Source organism: Lycorma delicatula, chromosome 9, assembly GCF_047948215.1.
Source record: "Lycorma delicatula isolate Av1 chromosome 9, ASM4794821v1, whole genome shotgun sequence".
Classification (NCBI taxonomy): Eukaryota; Metazoa; Arthropoda; class Insecta; order Hemiptera; family Fulgoridae; genus Lycorma; species Lycorma delicatula.
In genome coordinates this window covers 4,403,902-4,428,860 of record NC_134463.1, presented here as the reverse complement: position 1 = coordinate 4,428,860, position 24,959 = coordinate 4,403,902, and the positions used below count along the sequence as shown (strand labels likewise).

General features: G+C 30.5%; 1 protein-coding gene across 1 annotated transcript; it reads right to left on the bottom strand.

Annotated features, from left to right (window-relative positions):
- Window positions 1-238: 238 nt before the first annotated feature.
- On the bottom strand, window positions 239-23,620 carry Polr3F (RNA polymerase III subunit F). The gene is made up of 6 exons (XM_075375467.1): window positions 23,370-23,620; window positions 22,914-23,034; window positions 13,635-13,883; window positions 6,547-6,798; window positions 3,293-3,454; window positions 239-527 (listed from the first exon to the last, which is right to left on the bottom strand). The coding sequence occupies exons 1-6, from the start codon at window positions 23,438-23,440 to the stop codon at window positions 453-455; spliced, it is 930 nt and encodes a 309-aa protein (XP_075231582.1). The 5' UTR covers window positions 23,441-23,620; the 3' UTR covers window positions 239-452.
- Window positions 23,621-24,959: the final 1,339 nt, after the last annotated feature.

Below are 24,959 nucleotides of genomic sequence, written 5' to 3'. Positions count from 1 at the left end.
TTTTTTTTTAATTTTAAGAAATTTCTAAGTAATTATATTTACTCAATTTCTTTGATATCTCATTCAAGAGCTAAAATGTTTACCCTGATTTTGCAGTTGTAAGCCATAGTTGCAGTACAGAAGTAATTATTATTATATACAACTCGAAAAGTTAAGGAATTACTTAAAAGGATAATTACTTAAAAGTTAAGGAATTATTTAATCTATTTGTACCCAGATATAAAGAAAAGAATAAAAATGTAACAATTTCAAAATTTTTTAATAACATAACAGAACAAATCACACAAATTTCAGTTTTAGCAAGTATAATATGATAAAAAACACATATAAATTACATAAATAAATATAAAAATGATTTCAGCAAATACAATACATAAAAAATATTAATTACGAAAAATCTTCAATGAATTTTATCATAGTAACTTTTTTTTTGTAACAGAAGATATTTTACTTTAAGTTAACCATTCTGTGAGATAAACACACTGTTTTGGATTCACTGAACCAATATCACTGCAATTTCGTATTACCTGAAATAAAAAAGGGAAAATAACTACAGTAACTATAAAAAATATTTCTATCACAATACTACATAAGAGGAGAGGCACTTATTCCAAAATTGTTAAGTATACATTTAATAACATGAAATGATACTCTATGGAACAGAAAAATATATTACATAATATTATAGCTGGTCATGTAATACTCTGCAATATTAAAGAATATTAACAATATCATCAGTTAACAAAAACCTGACAGGAATACAATAACACCGTAAGTGATTTTTTAAATGATTATTATAAAGCAAGATAAGCTTTACACTGATCTGCAAAGATACAATGCAACTTTCATGTACAGGGACCAGAGAATGAATAGCCAGATGAATTGTGCATATTACATTTAAAACAGTTCAGTTCCTCTTCAATTTCTACAATACACCAATGTTCCACTTCCAGTTCTTAAAACAGGCAACTCTAGAAGCAAATTCTACAACAATTAAGAAGTGATACGAATAAAGTTAAAATTTCTTTATACAGTGGGTGTTCCAAAAAGAAACTTTGTTTGACGATGTGAATTTATTACAAAAATGTTAATGTTAATAAAATACTTATATACAGAAATAATCAAATCGCCTTATCAAATAACTACAATAGATGTTCAAAACAATTTCCTGTGATCTTGATGCAGATTCGTACATGCTTCATTACATTTGCAGACACTTTTTGTAATGTTTGCTCACTGTTTGTTTCTTGTAATGTTTGAAATCTCACTTTCTATGTTAGCCTTCAACTCGTCAAGTGTAGATGAGAATTGTTTTTAAAAACTACACTTTTTAAATACCCCCAAAGGAAAAAGTCTGCTTTCAGATATATTAGTAATATAGATAAATTCGACTGGATAGATTAGTAAGTAGCAGATGCACATATACAAGATCCTTTATAAGATTCCAAAGGAAAAATCAATGGGGATCAGATCGGGTGACCCTGAAGGCCACCACAAATAAGCTCTGTCAGCAGGTTCTCTGCCGATCAATCCAGCAGTTGGGGAAAAGTTATTCAACCGATCCCATACAGAGTTACGCCAGTGAGGAGACCACCATCTTGTAGCTAAATAAAATTCTCTAGTCCATCTTGCAGTAGAGGAAAGAGCAACGTTTGTAATATATCCAAATAAACAGCTCCTGTAATGCTTCCTTCAGAGAAAAAGAAGTCTCATAAATTTACTATTGGGATATTAACAGAAACATTAAATTTTATAATCCCTTTTGTATTGTGAGAGTTCATGGATATTTACTACCCCCCCCCCCCCACGATATGGACATTATGTATGTTAACTTTTCCACTAAAATGAAATGTTGACTCATCAATATACTCAATAACATTGAGTATGCTTCATGCTGCAAAATTTTGATAGTGAAGTCACACGCACACTGTAGTTGGTAAGCTTAAGTTACTATCTGGCACAGTCAGGCTAAGTCTGTAACAACTGTAAACAGTATGGAGGGAGACATATCTAAGCATTTCCTTAAAACATTTTTTTTTTTTTGGCATTGATAATTCATAGCTGGCTTCCTAAAAGATTTTTTTACGACTATGCAGGAAAGAATCCCTCCCCAACATGTACAACATTTTTTCAGACAACCTCAATTGTTCCCTACTCTTTCCTTTACACAGACACCAGTTGTTTCAAAGAGATTATACCATTAATGAATGTTATTGTCAACTGGAGAATCATAACAAAACTTTCTACAAAATAAACATTGAATATAACATATTTACAAATTCATATTTAGCAAACTGCAAAATTTTTCAGAAGTCACTATCTTTCATAGTGGCAATGTCAAGAGGAAAGATAGACAAGAATCAATCAACAGCCATGTGCACAATTAAAATTTTCCTTTTGGCTCTTTGATTCTAGCCTTAAAGTGATACTGTATACCTCAAACCAAAGATATTACAAAAAATTAAAACTCTGATATTCTTTTTTGTAGACCTGTACAACCAATGTTCTTCGTTGATATTGCATTATCTGTTAATACCGGGTGATCATTTGAAAATTTACCTTATTTATTATTCAACAGCTATCAGCCCCATCATATTTCTGTTTGCAGGCGCATGTATACCATTCTTGGGAGGAACCTTTTTAAAATTATTTTCAAAGAAGTGGAACCCACCCTTTCCACTACACCTACCACCAACTCAAAAATCTTAAATGGCAATGGTAACATTTAATTACATTAATTGACAACTAGAAAAAAATAATAAATTTTGATGAAAATAAAATAAAAATCTGCTCATCCCTTCACTCGGTAGGTGCACAAAACCATTTGGAGTAGTACTTTTTTAAATTTCAGTCCAACAAAAATAACTATAAAATTACAAGATATTACTTCTTAAACCATTTGAAGTAATCATAATCTGTAGATTAAAACTGTGAAAATTATTTTTTAAATTACCAACAAAATTTCACCCATAAATATTTTCTAAATTTTCAAGGGTTGAAAACTTATTTTTTTAAACGAGACAATGTAGCTTGTGACACTTCATTGGAAGGCTCTTTGAATGACAAGTAAATTGATACAAATAAAATAAAAATTGGTTTAATAAAAATTTCCAACCATAGAGGTTTATAGTACAAATTGGACTTTTGGCAAATATATAAAGATCAACCACACTTCCATTCTGATAGAAATCAATAATATCCTATCTGGAATCTAGTCTCTTAAAATAATAAGTACATTATAGAAATTTATTAAAAAATTATACTAAAGTTAACAAAAATTGTTTAAACATACCGGACAAACCCCACAAGGAAGACGAACTATTCCAGGAGGAGGTAATAATGATTCAATAGCTCTATATAAATGTCCTCCTTCCATTGAAGAAACTCGTTCAACTTTTCCATCATAAACTAGTGTATCAAGTATAGTTTTTATATCATCATCAGATAATTGCACCTAAATAAACAAAATTTGAAAAAATTTCTCTTAAATCACTAATTCAAATGGAACAAAAATAATATCATAAAAACCTAATTAAAATTGTTCAAAAAGTTTATACAAAATTTTAAATTCATCTACTAAAAATGTCCAGATAAAAACATTTTAATTTTTGTTTAAATTGGTATACCTATCCATGAATGTTGCACCAATAACATCTGCACAAAAGAAGGAAGAATTCAACAAGTAAAATAGTAAACACTTATGAAATATGTTAATAGATTTCAAAAAATGAAAATGAAATATAAACAAAAATAGTAATGTCTAAGGAAACAACAAAAAGAAACAGTTTTGTATAGTCATCTTACTATACATAGCTGAGCTGACGAAGTTTTCTGTTAAGTGTTATATTTAAAGCTTAATTCTTTAGTTTCTATAGATGTGAAACATGGAAGCTAAGAAAAAGGGAAAATCCTAGAAGTATTTGGAATGTGGACATGGAGATTAAATGAAAAAAAATGAAAAAGTAATAAAGAAGATTTAACAACTTAATTGAAAAACATCAAAATAGAAAAGCGAACTGGTACATCATGAGAGATATACCAGTCAGCTTTTTTATTCTAATAAGTTATGGCAACATATCATAAGAGGAAGAAAATTGATTAATACAGTGCTAGAAGGATCATAAAAGATGCAAAAAAATAAAATATCTTATGTTTTATCTATGGAAATTATACAGGCAGAAGTACGTCAGATAATTTGCAGTTCTGGAAGGAATAAAGCCCTCGGTTTTGATAGAATCATGGTGGAGCTCCTTGTCCATTCTGTCGGAATTTGACTGGTACTTTGACTAGAATTTTTAATAGGAAGCTCTGCTGGTTATTTCCCTGTTTGTTGGAAAAAAGGTGTTCATAAATTTTTGTTTAAAGGTGGTGATAAGGAACCCATTGTGAGCTCCTCTTACAGGTCTTTAAACTCCTATCATTAACTGGAAAGGTTTTTGAGGTTTTGTATCTTCATATTAGTGATGAGTTTAATTCTAGAAAGTTTGTGATGGATGATCAATATGGTTTTCACCCAGGCAGGAGCAGGAAGGAGCTATTCTTAAGGTTATGAGTACTGTTTCTTTTAGTGAGTCTGAGTATTTCTTAGGTATCTTTTTGGATATAGCAGGAGCTTTTAATAATTTCTGGTGACTCTGGTGCCCTGTTTCAGCTACAAAAGCATGATTATAGGAAAAATCAGCAGAATGTGTTATATATAAGGGCGGTCCAAAAACTAACTTACGTTTGTGCCTAGCATGGAGATGGGTGGGAATAGGGCCACCATCTTGGTGTCAAAACGTTTCCACACTCAGTATGCATCAAGCTGTCATAGCATGACAGTGGTTGTGATTTTTCTACTTTGTTCGATGTGAATTATTGATATGTGTGCTTCAGTAGAAAATCCTGCAAGTTTTGAGGTGCGTTCAGTGACTAGGTTTTTACTGGGAAAAACCTTAAATCAATTGAAATTCATCAGCAACTTTGTGAGGTGTACAGAGATGGAATAATGAGTAAAGGGAGAGTGAGGCAGTAGTGCATTCAGTTTAAAATTGGCCACATCAAAATTCATGATGAGGACCACAGTGGTCGGCTTAGCCTTACGACTGATGAACTGACGATAAAAAGCAATGATAAAATTTGTAAAATCACCACATCCCGATTACAGAACTCTTGCTTCACTTCCCCCAAATTTCACAAAGTTTACTGCATAAAATTGAATCAGGTAAGCTTGGTTATCACAAGTTTTCTGCAATATGAGTGCAAAAAATCTAAGGCAGTAGATTTCTACAGAGAAGTAATTGAAAAGCTTGTGCATCGTTATGATAAGTACCTCAATTTAAATGGCGACTACGTAGAAAAATAGTTGAAGATTCTTCCTTTAAATGTATATAATAACTTTTTTTTATTTTATAGTTTTTTATTTCAAAACATAAGTAACTTTCTGAACAGCCTCGAAGATATTTCAGCAATTGAGATGTTGTTCTTCAAGACAATGTATCAGTAGAAAAAACACTTACCAAAGGTTGTCCAAAGTGTTTTAAGATCTCTGCTCTGGGCTTTTGAATTCAATTCCATGGTTTAGTTGAGGTTACCCAGTGGAAACTGTAAATTAACTTATGCGAATGATGGACTTTTGCTGGTTAAAGGATAATAGAGGAATGAGATTGAATTTACGGAAGCCCAGGCTAAAATACTCTAATTGTGGAGTTTGCAACATAAGGTGGTGTTTAGCACAGAGAAAACAATGATGATGTTTTGCTCATGGGCAGACCAGCTGTTACAAGACGCCCTCATGTATCAATGCAGGTCATCAAATTAGTTATGTCCCTCTGCAGAAGTATCTTGGTGTTATCTTTGAGAATCTTTGATTAAAGAAGGACTTTCAATATGCTGCCAATATGGTGAAGTACCTTGAGGTACAGCTGGACAGAAGGCATTCCTTTCAGAGATATATAGTCAAAGCCACAGTGATGATAGGAAGGACAGTGACTGCACAAACAGGCTTTCTTAATAAAGTGAAAGCTTCCAATCAGTGCAAGTACTCTAGGGTTACAAACTCTATATTTTTGTATAGAGTACCTGTTTTGATCAGAGCTTTAAACACACAGCATACCAGACTCAGTTTCGAATGAGTTCAAAGAAAGGTGTCTCTGCAAGCCTGTTCGGGCAATAGGACTATCTTCTTTAAGGTGCTGCAGACTTGCTGGCTAAGAACGGGATGAATGCTATCAAGGGAAAGATAGAGTGTCATCCTGTGATGATCTTTTAGATTGGTGGCAGTCCAGGTGGGATACAACAGACAGAGGAAGATGAACATTTAGAATAATCAAATGTGTCACACTGTGGGTCAGCAGGAGGAGATGTTGACTACTTTCTCGCTTAGCTCTTGTCGGGTGATGTCCATTTCAGTCCCATAAGTATTTAAGAGAGCTTAGCAAAAATGACTTGTGCCCATACTGTGGCACAAGTGCCACAGTATGTGCAGTATTACATGTTTGATGATGTGTAATACATGTGTGTATTACTGCACTAAAAATATACAAAATGAACAGAATAAAATACAACCTTACTAATCCCAAGTTCAGTAATGAATTTCCAAACTTCGTTAGATGATGCATATCCAGCGTTTCGAATAGATAGTGGTCCACCTTTAGCATTAGCACTCTTTTCTTTTCTTTGTTGAAGAAATCTATAACACTGCTGATTTAATACATCAACAAACTCTGCTTCAAAATCTTGATCACAATACCATGCACCTCCTGTCAAAGTACGATCTGGCTCTAGATTGAATAACATGTACACTTTCTTCTTACTGGCCTACAAAAACCACAATGTCAATATAAAGTTGAATTTTTGATTTTTTTAATCCACCAACCTAAATAATCTTGTTCATGAACGTGAATAATATTGATGAGATGTTACAGATAATATGGTTTATAGCAATTTTAATCTACCCAAACCCAATAATTAGCTTTCATAATTTTTTAATTATCTGTACTTTTTTAAGATCTTTTTTTTAATTTTGATTATATAAACATTGAAAATTAGATTATATATCTTTTTAAACATATTTTTTTTTTTTTTTAAATTTAATTGTATATACATTGCCCCACCTTCATATCGCTTCCTGCTTTGTATACAATGTAAAAGTATAATTTAAAAGAACAAATTTTCTATTAAAATTTTCCGTAAAAGACTTTTTTGTACTAATGCCATTATTGTATAATTTATCTGAACAAATATTCTAAGAACTAAATTATTTACAGACTGAGCAAAATTAATGAGCCCTCACTTAAGACACGCACCCAAAAAATAATGGTGTAGTTTTTGAAAAAAAAAGTTAACCATAAAATTTTCTATTTCTTTTTTTAAAAAATTAAATACTAAAATATGTACTTTAAAATTAAATTGTCATTAATACTAAATTATATACAAAAATTTGATACATTGACAAACAGTTAAAAAAATATGGAAATACAAGCAAACTAGCAGGTATCCTTGAAACAAAAAAAAAATAAAGTTTATTTTAACAACATTGTACGATCATTTTAAAAACAAGCAAGTTAAAACAGCAATTTGTTTTTTTTTGGGGGGGAGGGATTTTTTGTGGGCAAAGAGTGCTTTGGCGTTATTATCACCCAGAATGAAATTTTATAGAAGAAAAAAAATAGTTAAAAAAGACAACTACCTAAAAAAATAAACAAAACTTAAAACTAATATCACAGCTGTAAAACTAAAATTAAAAATAAGCGTATAACTAAAAACGTAAAATTTAACAAAAATAATTTAATAAAACCCAAAAGAGGTGTAAAGGGCCCCAACACTAATAACGGGAAGACTAAAAAAAATTAACATAAACCAAACCTATGTTAAAAACTAAAAGATTAAAAAGCTAGAACTTAAAACTAATAAGACAAAAAACCACTAAAAAACTTAAAACTAATATTATTAAAAAGATTAAATATAACTACTGTCACAGATAAAAAACATAAAAATAAATAAAAAACAACTATATATATAAAACTAAAATAAAAATAAAGTATACAATATAAAATAAAATAAAATGAGTGTAAAGAGCTCCTCGGAAAGAAAATAAAAATTTTAAATGAACATTACAGTAAAAAAAAAAAACATAACACTATTAAAAAGTACATAAAATACTAATAGTTCTAAGAAATAAAAACACCTGGTCCAACATTTCTTATCATTGCCCAGGATTTTACGTATTTCCCTGGGCAATTTAAATTTACGACCCCAGGCTGCATAACAAATGCAGTCCATAAGTATGTGGTACATAGTCAAACGGTAGTTGCATTGTATGCATATTAGTGCATTTACTTTTGACATTAGATATCCGTGTGTGACTCTGGTATGGCCTAACCACAATTGACAAAGAACTACTTCCTCTGAGTCCCATGTAAACATAGTGCTTATAATGAATCAAAGTTTATTATCCACTGTGGCAGTCCAGTCACCTTGCCATTTTTTTCGAAGGGAGTATTTTACACAATTGATAAAATCACATGCAGTAACACAACTCGTGAAAGAAGACTGACTACATGCGTCTTTAGCAGCGGAATCTGCACATTCACTGCCCACAATTCCTATGTGGCTGGTATCCAGCAGAAACTCACTTGTGTGTTATGAAGGCTCAACTTGATTGCATTGTAAATTTCGGTGACCAAAGGATGTCTAGAGTAAAAATCTTCTAAAGCTCAAAGTATTTTGGGTTAACAATATTCAACGCCTTATTAATAGCGTACAGTTCAACAGTAAATATACTTGTAAGATTAGGCAGATCAAACATGCAGATTCTTCTATTAAGAAAAAATGCGCATCCAACGGTATCATTCTGTTTCGATCCACCAGTGAATACTATTGCTTCTGGGTTTATTTTGGAGAGAATATGCCAAAAACTTTGCTGAAAGACGATAGGTGGTGTTGATTGTTTCTTGTATATGGTAAAATCAAAAATAAAATTTATAAGATTGATTCTCCACAGAGGATATGAACAGTAATACATTGGAAAAATAGAAGGTATGTTGATGTTTAAAAGCTGTAGTAACTGCTGGGTAAGTTACTACCCAGCAGTACTTCATACGCAGTATGAAGTAGATGGTCTTCATTTTTTGTAAATTAGGATTCGGAAGAACTGCGGTAAAAGCTAGGTGATTCAGTTACCCTTTAAGATGGACAAAGTAAGATGTTAGAAGTTTTTTCCCTGATTTAGTCTCCGGGAATTACCATACAGGTTTTACTTCAGAGGATGAATAAGAATGATATGTGTGGGTGTAAATGAAGTATAGTCTTGTACAATCTCACCATTCCTGAGATGTGTGGTTAATTGAAACCTAACCACCAAAGAACACTGGTAACAACGCTCTAGTATTCAGATCCGTGTAAAAGTAACTGCCTTTACTAGGACTTGAACACTGGATCTCGACTTCCAAATCAGTTGATTTGGGAAGACGTTGATTTGGTTTAGTGATTTCACCACTAGACCAACTTGATGGGTTAAGATGTTAAAAATTGGTTACATCTATCCCACAGTGATGGTTCACCTCACTTAATAAGTATGCTAGTAATAGGGCTTGATCTAAAAGCACCTGTAGCAAGATGGAGAAAAGCATGATGTACAGCATCTAACAACTTTAGCATATTACGCACTGAAGAGTAGGCGATACATTCATAATCTAAGCGGGAATGAACTACAGAATAATAAAACTGCAACATTCATGACCTGTCAGCTCCCCAATTGGTATTGCTAAGAACTCGCAGCATATCTAGCAGTTTGGAACATTTCATTTTTAATTGTTTGATATGATTGACCCACATAAGACGGTTGTCAAAAAACAAACCTAAAAACTTAATATCATGAGAGATAGCAATTTTCTCTTCATTCAGAAAGATTTGTGATATAAAAGGGTCCTGCAAGCAAGAAAAGACTACACATTTTGTTTTCTCAGGTGAAAATGTGAAGCCGGGTAACCTTGGACCAAGCTTCAAGGTGAGATATTGTGTTCTGTAGTAGTCTCTCTGCTGTGGCTGTTGGGTTCACATTATATATGGCAAAATCATCAACAAACAGTGAACATGAAAAAGGTGGGTGCACACAATCAGTGATACTGTTACACTTGATACACTTCCTTGAGGGACTCCAATCTCCAAAGTGACGCTACCCAATAAGTAATCTCCAACACAAACACGGAAAGTTCAGTCATTTAGGAAACCCCTGATAAATGTAGGTAAACAGCCCTTGACTTCCCAATCTTTAAGAGTGTTAAGAATACCACATCACCAAGCTGATCGTAAGCCTACTTGATATCAATGAAGATAGTAACAAGACACTGACAGAACAGGAAAGTGTTCTGGACAGCTACTTCCAGTGAAACTAAATGGTCAATGGAAGAATGTCCTTGGCAGAAACCACATTGTTCTAGTCATAGAAGACCATGTCTCTTTAAGTATCATGAGAGCCTGCGGTTCACAGTTCTTTCCATCACTTCAAATAAAACGTTTGTCAAAGAGATAGGGTGGTAGCTTGAGGGGTTTGCTTTGTCTTCACCAGGTTTAAGTATTGGTATGACAACGGCTTCTGACCAGACCGAAGAGAAGACTTGTGAGGAGAATAGTCTATTATAAATACACAATAGGTGTTGCAGTGCCAAATTAGGAAGGTGTAGAAGCATACTGAGATGAATGTTGTCAGGTCCAAGGTACATGAGTTTTTAAGTACATGTGACAACTCATTGAATGAAAATGGGAGTGTTTAATTCACCAATCAAATCACCAACATTAAACGATAGTATTTCCATCAGATAGTATTACCTCTGAAGTTCATTAATGCATGATGTGGTGAGGGACACCCAGCAGAAATAATCTGAAAAAATACTTGCCACTTGAGGTGATGTAAGGAGTTCTCTCCTTCATGAATGAGTCTGAGAATGGATTGTTTTGGTGATCCGCAGATTGTACAGATCTTTTTCCAAACAGTAGACATGGGAGTAGTGCGTGATATAGTGTTCATGTATTTCGTCCAAGACTTCATCTTACCATCCTAGAATACTCTATGAAATATTGCTCTAGCTCTAGAATATAAATTTAGATGTTCAATTGTAGGGCTGCGGTTCAATATGCACAGTGCCTGCCGTCGTTTGCTAACAGCGTTTATGCAATATCATTATTCCACCAAGGAACAAAAGGACATCTAGGTTTACCCAATATTTGTGGGATATACCTATTATCAATTTCAAGTATCATGAATGTAAAATAGAAAAGTTGATCAAGGATGTCTGCGTCATCGTCATACATAAAGGTACTTAGACACAGCAATACAGGTGTATATTTGACAAAATTAGTTATAGATCATCTGGTTTTTCTTTTTCATGTTTTTGATTTTAAAGAACTTCAATGTTCTGGAACTTTCAGAGGGATCCCAGTTTTGGTTTCACTAACTACAGCTAATCTTTCTGTTCATTTTTTCAGCTCTGAAATAGTGGCTGTAAGTGAGGCAACTTGGTCAGATAGCATCTGAACAAGTTTATTTAGCTCATTGTAGGATTCGCACTACTAATTACCTACATTTGTAGGAGCTTGTTTTGATGTAGCTGTGGAAAAAAATACATCTGGTTTAAGCAAGTTCCATGAGTATATTATCTTTTTATATTTCTGCATACAGCCGGAAAAGATAGCTTCTGCTCAGTACACATTTTGAGAATTGCCTTTTCTTCTTTAAAAGTTGGCAATCTCAAAAGCAGGTTGTATGGGAACCACAGCAGTTTGCACATTTTTCATCTTCTTGGCAGATAGTGTCACTGTGGCCTTCCTGAGCACAATGAGCACAGATCTCCCTTTAAATTTCATTTAGAAATGCAGCATTTCTTGAAGCTCATCACAACCAAATCACTTGAAGTAAGATTCCATGCAGCCAAGATCCACTTGCATATTAATGCCAAACTCTGCTTTTTCAGTCTTCTTGTAGGAGTCGTTTCATGAACTGAAGTCGCCCTCCACTATGAATAAAAATGTTTCAAATGGGCTTTGAAAGGCCAATTAAAACAATTAACGAGTGGCTGTAGTAATGATATCATCCAGCAGGAATACAAGCTTTTCTACTTTCAGGAGGAATAAACTGTTTTACTTTCTCAAAATTTTTTTTCACATTGTCTGTTACATGTCCTCACTAAGATGTCATCACTAACATATTTTTCAGTTTTAGAAGAACACCAAGTTGCTGCTACCACACACATTTTACCCACTCCAAAACCAGTGCGTACCCACTCAGCTTTTTTCTTAGCACCCAGCAATGAGACCAGCAGGTAATTTTTCATCCTTTGGAAGGGTTATTCTTTTAAATACAATAAATGTTGGAAGGTTTTTGCCATCTGCAAGTACCATCAACATGACTGTACATCACTGTTTGTTATAACCAAAAGATCACACACAAAAGATTTATCACCCAAAACAGTATTAAATGTTGAATCTGCTGGCATGTCAAAGTGAAATGGTGTTTGATCAGGATTTCTTATCTGCCACATTAAAAAGTTATTTTCTTGTCATAACTGAACTACATGTCTCTAGAAGGCCAATAACTTTCCTCAAAGGCATCCGGCAAATATTGACAAGTAGATGTACATTTCCTCACTGACAGTTCATACCTATTCAACTCATTTTTACTAGCTCGCTAGGCAATTACGATATAGCCTTCATAATAGATGTGACTTAACATTAAGTTACTATGTGAAATCAAATGTAATTAGAATACACGCTACAATTTGTATATGTTATTATCATATTACTACGTACTAGTATATTATACCATAATATGTAATACAACGGTAAATAAAGATATTGATCCTTATTTGGAAACCCCTTGTATTAAATGCACTCATAAAATTCATGTTGGTTTTTAAGAAAAACATCGTACAAAAATAAATAAGATATTTAACATGTTAAAAATCTATATTAACAATAATATCTTAAGTACAAGGGTTATTTTTTTTTCAAGGTCTGATCGGTCCCGAAATAAAAACCCATGCAAAAATCGGATGATCCTTTGCACAGTGTCTCTAGTATGGCCTTCAATCACGCCACGTCACTTTGTTTAGTTCTGAACATGCAGCTAGCACGTAAACATGTCTACAACAATAGCACCTCCCGTCAAGTGTGAAGTGCGTGCGATAATTCAATTTCTCCCTTCGATTTTCACCTCTTTGCTCACATGAATCGCTGGCTAGGAAGACAACATTTTGGCACAGACATCAAGCTGCAGAGAGCATAGAAACATGGCTGAAAACACAGGCGGCTTTGTTGTATGACGAGGGTATTGGAAAGTTGGTACCACACTACGACAAATGTCTAGATCGGAGTGGTGACTATGTAGAGAAATAGCGTAACTATGTAATTACTTGCTAAAAATAACAAATTTTTTATTTTCACTGTAGTTTTAATTTCGTGACCAGTCCGACCTTGAAAAAGAAATAACCCTCGTGTAACAATGCTGAAAAACCTTTCCATCTATTATCATTCACTTTTTAGGTTACTTAAGCATAAGTAAATATATTAACAAAATGATGAATATTCAAAAAAATAATAAGGCTTATATTAAATTAAATTATTAATGAATAGAGTAACAGTAAATTTTAAAAACTTACTGCAACTGATTTAACAGCTTTAATCATTTTCTTTCCTTCAAGTAATTTAAGTATCTTATTCAACTGTGTTGGCATGAGATTTGATTTAAAACGAATATCTCTGATCCATATTCCTTTATTCCCAGCCTCTTCAATAATTCCATAAACTACTTTTTCCTCATTATCAGCACCTTTTAATTTTTCAGTTTTTGATGTATCTTTGACTTTGTACACTAATGTACCGCCAGAATTAAATATATCAAGGCAGCCCTGTAAATATATTACACCATATAAATTACAACAATCATATCAAAGCAATAAACTAAGAAAAACTGTACAAATATTGTAATATATAAATATTACAATAAAAATCACCCAAAAAAAAAAGTTTAAGTAATTTTATTAATCATGGCCCATTGGTATTGATATATAATAGTTCCCACTTACCAACAATCTTTAATAGTATGTTCAAGCGCTTTTGGATTAGTAATCCATTCTCAAGAACTTTGATGAGTTATAATTATAATTATTTACTTCACATATCATTAATCGCATTAACTTGAATTGTAAAAACAAAAATTATAAATATAACAATTGATCATCAAAAGGTAAAATAATTTAAACATTATCCATCATGTCAATATGAAGGTCTCCTATGAAGAAAAAAAAATTGTTCCACAAATATCTTACAAACTGGAAAATATTTCAGTACAAAAATCAACTAAAAGAGAATAGTCTAAAATACAAACTACAAGAAAAATTACAATCAGCAAATTTTAAGTAAGTTAATACACAACATTTTACAAAATAAATATATGTCACAATAACAATAATATTATACAGTAAAAATAAAATCCTTGCTTCTCAATATTGTAATAAAACTTTCATTGACTAATTAACTAAAAAAAAGGGAAATCAATTGCAAGGACATCAATGACAAGCATAATAATATTTTATTAATTTTTATGAGAACACATTTTGAAATATTGGAAATATAGCGATAAAAAACAATGCACTATTTTTTTTTTCAAAACAGTTATAAAAATATATAATCCTTGAATTCTTATTAAATTTGTAACAAAAAATTACAATAATAAAGAAAATATGATATTGGCAATGTAATATGGAATACTTATACCTGAAATACAGACAACCCAATTTTTTTTTATATTAAGATTTCACATAAAAATAATAATTTAAAAAATTTTAATCTACAAAAATAGACAAATATTTTAATTAAAAGATTAATAAATTGTTAAAATAAACTTCAAATTTCAACAAATTTTTATCTCCAAATATATTAAATTTTAATTTGTGTGATACAAATTGAAATAAGTAAGCAGTAAAAAAAGTCAAGTGACTTTTTTCATCTTCCCTACTTCACAAGGTCTGACAAAGAGTTCTGTAACAACCAAGCACTATTTTCTTAATGCATTAATTATTTAAGTACCTAAATAAATTATTAACACCTTTTTTTAATTTCGCTAAAAAAAAAATTTATTTATTGTCAGGTTCGATAAAACTAATACTCCTGTCAAAATTAACAATAACTTATATATTAAAAAACTAATAAATTTATAGAAGATAATAAGTTCAAAGAAATTAAGGATCCTACAAACAAAATTAAAAAAGATATTTCCAACATTAACAAACGCAAATATATTTTCAAGGATGAATATATTAAATGAACCTTTAAATTAATACAAACGCCCTTACATTAAAAGCACTACCTAAAATTCATAAAACTGATATGCCCATGCCTAATAAATTGTATTAATTTGCCTTGCCTATATATCTAGAAAGTAAATTCCTATCTAATACTTTAAAAGAATGCATTAATATCGACAATAAATATAATCTAAAAAACGGATATGAATCATGGATATAATTAATAATATAAATATAAATAACACAACGTAACTCATAACACTAGATATAAAATACATGTATACACTTATGTATAAATACCAACAGAACTATTAATATAATTAATTATATGAAATAATAAATTTATTAAGATTATGTATTAAATATAATTATTTCAAATTTAATAACAAATATTAATAAGAGAACGGTCTCACTATAGGATCACCACTTTCAGCTATATTTTCTAACATTGTCATGGACAAATTAGAAAATATTAATTACATAACATATGTAATAAACACCAAATTTTATTACATAAGAGATATGTGGACGATATGTTAATCTCATATATAATCAACAATTTAACAACGAAGAAGATAAAATAATCTAAGAAATAAACTCTTTAAATAATAACATTAATTTTTTTTTTAACCTCTGGGACTACCATTAGGTATTGGTTCAGAGAATGAGATGAATGATCTGTAGGGTGTGTGAAAATGCCATGCCTGACTGGGATTCGAACCCGGGACCTTCAGATGAAAAGCTGAGATGCTACCACAAACATTAAATTTATGTGAAGTCAAGAAAACAACAATAGTATAAATTTCTTGGACAAAAAAATTATAATAATGATAAAATCGATAAGACGTATAGGAAGGAAACCCAGTAAACAAAATATTATAATTAATCATAACTCATTTCATCCTTTGAAAAATAGCAACTTTTAACATCTTAATTTAGAGCAATAAAATATTTAATACATGATGACATAAAATTGAACAATGAATTAAATAATATTAAATATATTGCTATAATTAATGGATACAATGATAACCTAATAAGTAAATTATATACTAAAATAGAAAATAAAAATATATAAAAGGTAAAATAAAGTTAACAAATAATAATGGAAATGAATATATTAAAAGTAAATATAATACAAATTACAGAAAATTCAATAAAATCTTTAAATCATTCAAATTAAAAACAGCTTACATAACAATAAATTATATAAATAATAGAGGATCCTTCAAAAACAAGAAAAACAATAATTATAATTATAATTACTAATAATTTAATTCAGATTAACAGGGTGTATACAGTTGGAAATGCGCAGACTGCAATTTGGAATACATCGGTATAACTAATCAATCCTTTTTGACTAGGATTAAAGAACACATCAACTGTATAAATAAAGAACACAAAGAACGATCTAATTTTGCCGGACATATTTTGGAACAGAATCATAATTATAGCCCAAATAATTTTATTAAATTCTCAAATACTCTAATAATCTTTATAAAACACATATTTTAGAAAATGTTGATGTATACTTAAATAACAACAATCTGATAAACAAACAAACAAATTTTAATAATGGTATTTTACTCAAACACATTTTAAACAATAATTGTTGATTCTTATGTTGGCCAAACTTATTTCATTCCAACAAACATAACAATTGAGACTTCTTACCGACAAGACACAAATACATATGACTTGATTTTCCTTACTTCACGATCAATTATGTTTCATATAAATTATAATTTATTTTAATCTAACTCACTCTAACATGTGAAGTGAATTTATAATATATATTTAACATATGTTCCTGAAGATGGAAATAATATTTTCCAAAAGCGCTAGAACATAATCACTACTAACTGGTAAGCAGAAATTATATTTATAATAAAAAAAAAGAAGCATTTATGTATTATATACACCAACGGGCCATGCCAAATAAAATTAATCAAATTAATCTTTATTGTGACCAATCATATACTGCAGCTTTAAAATAGGTTCTTTTTTTGTTAAGTTTTACAGAAGGTATTTTATCCGTGTTGTGAGAGGGAGCTGTTGTGAAACAGAATAACAAGTTAACAACAGCTCCCTCTCACGACACAGATAAAAATACATTCTATAAAACTTAATTCATTTCTAAATACAGTTCTAAATACAAACAACATAGCTGTGTTTTCAGTTACATGTTTTGACCTGCACAGACATGATTAATCTTCTTCATGACTAATCTTCTCTTCCGTATTAGATATGATGTCATAATATGTGACTATGATATGATTTAATTCTTTGTCTAATATTGTTTATTTATAGCTTACAATATAACTTATGTTAAGTTAAACAATAAAAAATGAGCTAACAAAATGGAATATAGGAGCTTAAAATGCTAACTATATGTTGAAAAATGAAAAAAAATATCTTCTGATTAAAATTAGAAATTTTTTAAAAATGGTGGGTGGTAAAAAGATTTTGAGTTCATATTCCTTTTCAACATCAAAAAACAGATTAAAATCATGTATTGCATGTTAGGAAACAAAAATTGTGTTTTTCAGTGTTATTATTCCATCATTCCTCTTAGTGAGAGGCTTTATGACCACAAAATAAAATACTATAGAATGAAGTAGAGACCACGAAAGTGTACCCTAAACTGTAAAACTGTAGTAGGAAAAAATTAAAACAGAAGATATAATTGGTGAACTAGAGGAAACTGTTATATAAAAAACATTTTATATATTATATATATACCAATGTGCCATGCTAAATAAAATTAATTTAAATAAATTTTTATTGTGACCAATCATACACTGTGGCTTTAAAATTGTTATTTTTTTTTGTTAAGTTTTATAGAATGTATTTTATCTGTCGTGAGAGAGACCTGTTATTAACTTATTCTGTCTCACAACACGGGTAAATAACTTCTGTAAAACTTTAAAAAAAAACCTATTTTAAAGCCGCAGTATATGATTGGTCACAATAAAGATTAATTTTATTTTGCATATATACAATAAATAAAATGTTTTTTGTATAACAGTTTCCTCTAGTTCACCAATTACATCTTCCTGTTTTAATTTTTTACCTACTACAATTTTGGGTACACTTTTATAGTCTCTACTTAACATTCAATAGTATTTTATTTTGTGGTCATAAAACCTCTCACTAAGAGGAATGATGAAACAATAACACTGATAAACACAATTTTTGTTTCCTAACAAGCAATACATGATTTTAATCTTTTTTTTGATGCTGAAAATGAATATGAACTCAAAATCTTTTTATCAACCACCATTTTAAAAAGTTTTAATTTTAATCAAAAGAGATTTTTTCATTTTTTAACGTATAGTTAGCATTTTAAGCTCCTATATTCCGTTTTGTTAGCTCATTTTTTATTGTTTTACTTTATTAACAAAATTTATAAGCTATAAATAAACAATACTAGACAAAGAATTAAATCATATCATAGTCACATATTATGACATCATATCTAATACGGAAGAGTGAGCCTTCATCAACAAGATTAATCATGTTTGATCGGTGCAGGTCAAAACATGTAGCTGAAAACACAGCTATGTTATTTGTATTAAGAACTGGATTTAGGAATGAATTAATTTTGTTCAGTCTTATTGTTGTCTTAAGTTTGTTAACAGTGAAGTGTCATAATGGCTCGAAATTGTGTAAATGATGTAGATGCCTTTAGTTATGTATGAGGTGAGTTTATCGTAAAATCAAATAGAAAAAACATTACAACTTTAATTAAAAAAGCATATCATTTGTACTTTTAGTGTAAAATTGGTAATCAGGATAAGATGTGGGCTCCTCATACAATATGCACTAATTGTTCTGTATATTTAAGAGGATGGCTGAAAGGTACACGAAAGGCTTGACCATTTGGTGTACCTATGGTTTGGCGTGAACCAAAGGAACATGTAACCGAATGTTACTTTTATTTAACAAGTGTGTATGGAATTTATAAAAAATCGAAACATACTATAAAATATCCTTCATTGCAATCTGCAATCAGGCCTATACCTCACAGTCAAATTATCTCATTTCCTGAACCACCTGTGCATGTATGTTTCAAAAGCAGCAATAAAGAATCAGGCAGTACTGAAGAAGACAATGATTTTGATTTTGAATTGTCTTCCAATGCAGCAAAATTGGAATTTATTTCAAAAAATACAAAAATTTAATGCTTTCAAAGCCGATAAAAAGAACTTTCTCAGTACTTTATTGATGAAAATAATTAGGTTTATTGCAGAAATATTGATGAGCTTATGTTGCACTTAGGACAAGTTCATAAACCTGAGGAGTGGTGCCTTTTCATGTATTCGTTCAAGTATAATTTAAAAGTGGTTCTACTACACAATGGTAACAAATGTCCTTCAATACCAATCAGTTATGATATTAATTTGAAAGAGACATACAATGTGAAGAAAGACGTTCTTGAAAAATTTAATTATAGAAAACATATGTGGTAATTTAAAGTTACAGTTATTTTGTTAGGCATCCAGTTAGGCTATACTAACTACATGTGTTTTCTTTGCGAATGGGACAGCTGAGCTAGGAATAAATATTATGTTACAAAGAGCAGAAGAAACGAGACAACTTAACTTCAAACAGGAAAAATATTATTCATGAGTCCTTAGTTGAACCCATAAAAATATTTCTACCCCCTCTCCATATCAAGCTAGGCATAATGAAGAATTTTCTAAAAGCAATGAAGAAGGATAGTACTGGATTTTTGTACGTCAGGCAGAAATTTCCAAATGTAAGTGAAGAAAAAATTAAAGAAGGAATATTTGTTGGTCCTCAAATAAGAGAGTTGGTCAAAGATAATGTATTTAACTCATTGTTAAATAATGTAGAACGTATAGCTCGAACTTCATTTAAAAATGTTTGCAAAAAGCTTCTCGGCAAACAAAAATTCGACAATTACCACAATATTGTTAATCAACTTCTTACTTCATACAGCTATTGGATGTAATATGTCTTTGAACATACATTTCCTCCACTCATATCTGAATTTTTTCCTGGACAACCTCAGAGATGTAAGTAATGAACACGGTGAACATTTCCAATAAGAAATTTAGGTGATGGAAAGCTGCTATAAAGGGAAATGGAATACTAACATGCTAGCCAATTACTGTTGGACATTAATTCGGGGTGTGCCTGAGGCTATTTATAAAAAAAAAGCATCAGCGAAATCATTCTAACACAGGTATGGCAATGCAAAATTACAAATTTTACAGATTTTTAATTATATTTTCCCTTAATTTTTTTTGAAGCATAATTTATTTAACACTAAGGGTGATAGAAAAATTATATTTACAGATCTGTAATGTACGCAAAAAGCAATTCAAAAAATGGTATCAAACTTAGAGAAACATGAAATTTTTTTTTTTATCTATCAGTGTAATTGTTATCTTATAAAGTTACGAATATTCCATAGTATTTATTTTGTGATCATAAAGCCTCTCAAGAGGAATGATGGAATAATAACTGTTAGCTTATAAAGTTCTGCCTTTGGGTACACCAAATCACTTTATAACTTCAAAACAACAGATTCTCAATGAGACTCTCTTTTTTGATCAAATCTTTATTTGTAATTTTAACTTTACCTGTACAAGAAGTTAAATTTGAAGTACATGCTTCTGGAGTACACAATTTGTAAAATTCTACACCATATTTATGTCTTTTGTTAAGTAAGTATTGACGAAATATTAGGCTTTATAAGGCACAACTGATTCATCAATTACATCTTTGATCTTTGGCCTTTCATGGCTTCTTCTTCATTATTATTGAATGTAAACAAATTAATAGTAACTAAAACCGGTTTGCTGCATTACAGATGCAATGAATTTATTATGACACATTACACCTTTTGACCAGTAAAGGTTATTATTAGGTATGTTAATCAACCCCATAATTATTATAGAAAAAAAAATTAAAAATATTCTTACTTGTTTGTAAGAATCGACATATGTAAATAAGACTTCGCTTTACAGCCATCTTCGTTTTTGTCTTGATTTGCTGGATCATCAATTAATTCTTCTTCAACATCAAGAACAGCACTGTTTCAGGTAGTAACAGTATCATTAAACTCTTCTTCTTCTTCAGACAAACCTTCTTCTTCAAATGAATATAAAATCTTTGGATAATTCTTTAGATGTATCATCTAAATCTCATTTACTCCTGATGAATCTTAATGAAAATTTTCTGCAGCTGTGGCTACTTTTATCTCTAATTCAACAGATGTTCTGAGTAAGAAGAGTAATTTAATTTCATATGCTAATTTAAATCTATTTAAGTAGTGCTAATTCAAAGGCACACAACTTGACAATAGTATTACACTACTGAATATAAGTGGACAAATGTATGCCGACCTTGAACTTCAATTTGTCTATACACCAAAAAAAGTACACGATAATAAAGAAACTTGTTTGAAACATATATTTCAACAAGGAAATGAACTCATTATCTATTCATCATTGAATGCACATTTTGGTATTTATTCTGTACAATAATTAACAAAAAAATGTTTGTACTGAAACATGAATCGTTCAATTATTTTTCTACAAAGATGCACATTAAAAATAGGTGCATATGTATTAATAAACTTAGCACCACATTTGCAGGTATAAGTAATACAATCACATGATGTCACACAATACAAGACATCAAAACAAAATGAAGTCATTATCTTTATGTGACCATTCAAAAATTACAATCAGTCTAATAGTTATTCCTGACATGAATTGTGTAATATATAATTATGATATGGTTAATTAAGGTATTCATTTTCATACCAGACACATAAGGACTATGTACCGCAAACAATGAATTTTACATTTAATTGGAACAGTACTGGTCACCAGGGTCCACTATTAAATTAATCCTTGACACAATCTAATCTTTAGAATTACTCAGTATGATATAAAAATAAGTGAGGAGGATAGACAAAAAATACACCTGTTGCACAGAACATATAAGAGGTGAGAATAGGTTCCTCACTATAAATGCTTGTATAAGACACACAACTGGCACGTATTATCTACGTACATACAGATTAACATATTAAACTAATAAAATTATTTTATCATTTTAAGTAAAAGAGTAAAAAATTACTAAGGGGGTATATATAATAAAAATTATAAAATAACTACATGATTTATAGATGTTAAAGAATCATGGGAAATCATGAAAATAAATTTAAAAGATTAATTAAAAATTAAATTTCTGATACACTATAGAAGACAAACAAATAAATTAATAAGTAAATATTTTACAGACATTTTTGATTAAAAAATTTATAAAAATTAAAATTACATGCAATATGTAAAACATTTAAGTAATAAGTTAAAAATTCAGAGTCATTCAAAGGTTCATCAACATTAACTACTAATTGTGCTTTTATGAAACATTTCTAGAACCTATATTTAGAAGTTCATTTTTCTTTACAGAACATTTTTCATCAGTAGCAAGCAATCCACTGTTGCCTAATACATTATAAATAAATTTCTTTTTTCTGGAAACAAAAAACCTTGCAGTAGAATATGTTAAATGAATAAATACTAAAAATAAATTGTACAATACAAAATAGTTGCATGTACGATACCCAAAGCAAATTACAAAACTAACCTGAGTAATGAGTTTATTAATAACAGTAACTCTTTCTTCAGCACTAAGATTTGGTATTTCCTTTTGTAAATCGGCATCTGATATACCTTTAGCACCAGCAGAGGATGCTAACGCAAGGACTCTGAATAAACAATTAAATTAAATTAAATAAGTATAATTACAGTTAATTAGTAATCCGTTAACAATTATAATACTAATAAATATAGCAATATAAACTTTAAAATTAATGAATCGTTTAATTAGTTAATATTTGCTTTATTAAAAACAAAATTAGAATCACTGAAAAACGTTAATAATAGTTATACATTGGCCCAATTTTTATATAACTGTAATAAAATATTAAATTATTGGTTTATTGCAAAACTGGAGAGAATGTGCATGTACTTAGTTCTTCACAGTACATAGTTAACGATATAGAATTATTTTTCAGCAACACGTTTTATCTCTGATATTTACCTCTGCTGATTTTCAACCGGTTGTTGTTTTGAAGTTGATTCTGTGGGTTCTAAACCTTGATTATCACTCATTATGATTTTAACTTTCAAGTAATTCAACACATACAATCACAAAGTGAATACATAACCTCAAAATTAGTAATGGGAAGAATCGTGAACGAGTCGTTCCTTCGATTCGATTCTTTAAACTGAACGAAAGAACAGAGAATCGGTTTGCAGGAGAAACCGATTCTTTTTACGATTCTTAAGAATGAATTGGATAAGCGACAGGAAACCAAATCTTTCTCAATTACGATTCGATTCATAGTAATCTTTCTTGTGCATAGCTTGTAGTGGGGGATCCTCCTACCACAGCAAATTCTAGCTTGCGTTTGTTTTCTTATAGCCACACGTGACGCATGACTTATTACATCACCATCACTAATGTTTATTGACATTCGGCAAATTTATTACTTCTGATTATCAAATATTTTCATTAACTGTGCTATTTAATTGAGTTAATCTTAAACTATTAAATTTTATCCGTAAGACCCATAAAACATTTTTTGTTTATCATCAACTTCAGCGAAATGAGAGACAAATATTTTTTTTCAACTCATTAAAAGTATTTAAAACTTTTTTTCTTGTTAACCTTCGGAAGCACCGTCAGGAATTACTTCAGAAGGTGAATACGGGTGATATGTATGAATGTAAATGAGGTGTAGCCATGTACAGTCTCAGGTCGACCAGTTCTGAAATGTGTGGTTAATTGAAACCCAACCACCAGGGTTCACCGGTATCCACGATCTAGTGTTCAAATTCGTATAAAAGTATCTGCCTTTACCAGGACTTGAACCTTAGAACTCTCGACTTCGAAATCAGCTGATTTGCTTAAACGCGTTCACCACTAGACCAACCCGGTGGGTAAAAGTATTTAAAACTAGAAAATTTATCTTAAACTAATTTCTGTAAAGCTATAAATGACAAAATGGAACAAAATGGAGTTGCAAGTTATCATCTTGTTACATACTTACTTTAACGATTTCAGAATTTTGAGTAGATTTAATCTAGTCAATTTTTAAGATTTAATCTTAAGTACATGTCTTGTCATCGCTCACGCCAATAAACAGAGTTTTAAAATAGTGACACTTTTTTGAGAACTTATTTCAATAATTATCTCTTCAAACATTTACAATAATTTGCACATTCCAGCTATAATTGTCCACTCATCAAATGTAATATTATTAAGAATAGGATTCACCAAAGCGATAATCGAAATTAGTGGATCATTTGTTTCTAATAATCTATTAAACATGTGCAGGAGTGAGTTCCATCGGGTAGGCACTTCCTGTTTTAATTGTCATTTTTTTTAATTCATTTTTCGCTGCATGTTTTACAGTTTGGAGGCAACATGGAACTTCGTTTAAAAAAATCGACAATTGCCTTCGATTTTACCACAATTGTTTTACTTCAGACACTTAACTTGCACTTTTTTATTATGACAGAAGATAAGATGAAATGGCAATATTGTAGCATGTGAAAATGCCACAACTGACTGGGATTCGAACCCCAGATGAAAGGCCGAGGCTATTACTTGCACTACAGCGGCCGG

Coding starts and splice junctions, on each gene's coding strand:
- Polr3F (XM_075375467.1), bottom strand. CDS start 23,440: ATGAGTGATAATCAAGGTTTAGAACCCACAGAATCAACTTCAAAACAA. Junction 6,799..13,634: donor AAGCTGTTAAATCAGTTGCA/GTAAGTTTTTAA, acceptor TGGTTTTTGTAG/GCCAGTAAGAAGAAAGTGTA. Junction 3,455..6,546: donor CTGAACTTGGGATTAGTAAG/GTTGTATTTTAT, acceptor TTGTTTATTTAG/GTGCAATTATCTGATGATGA.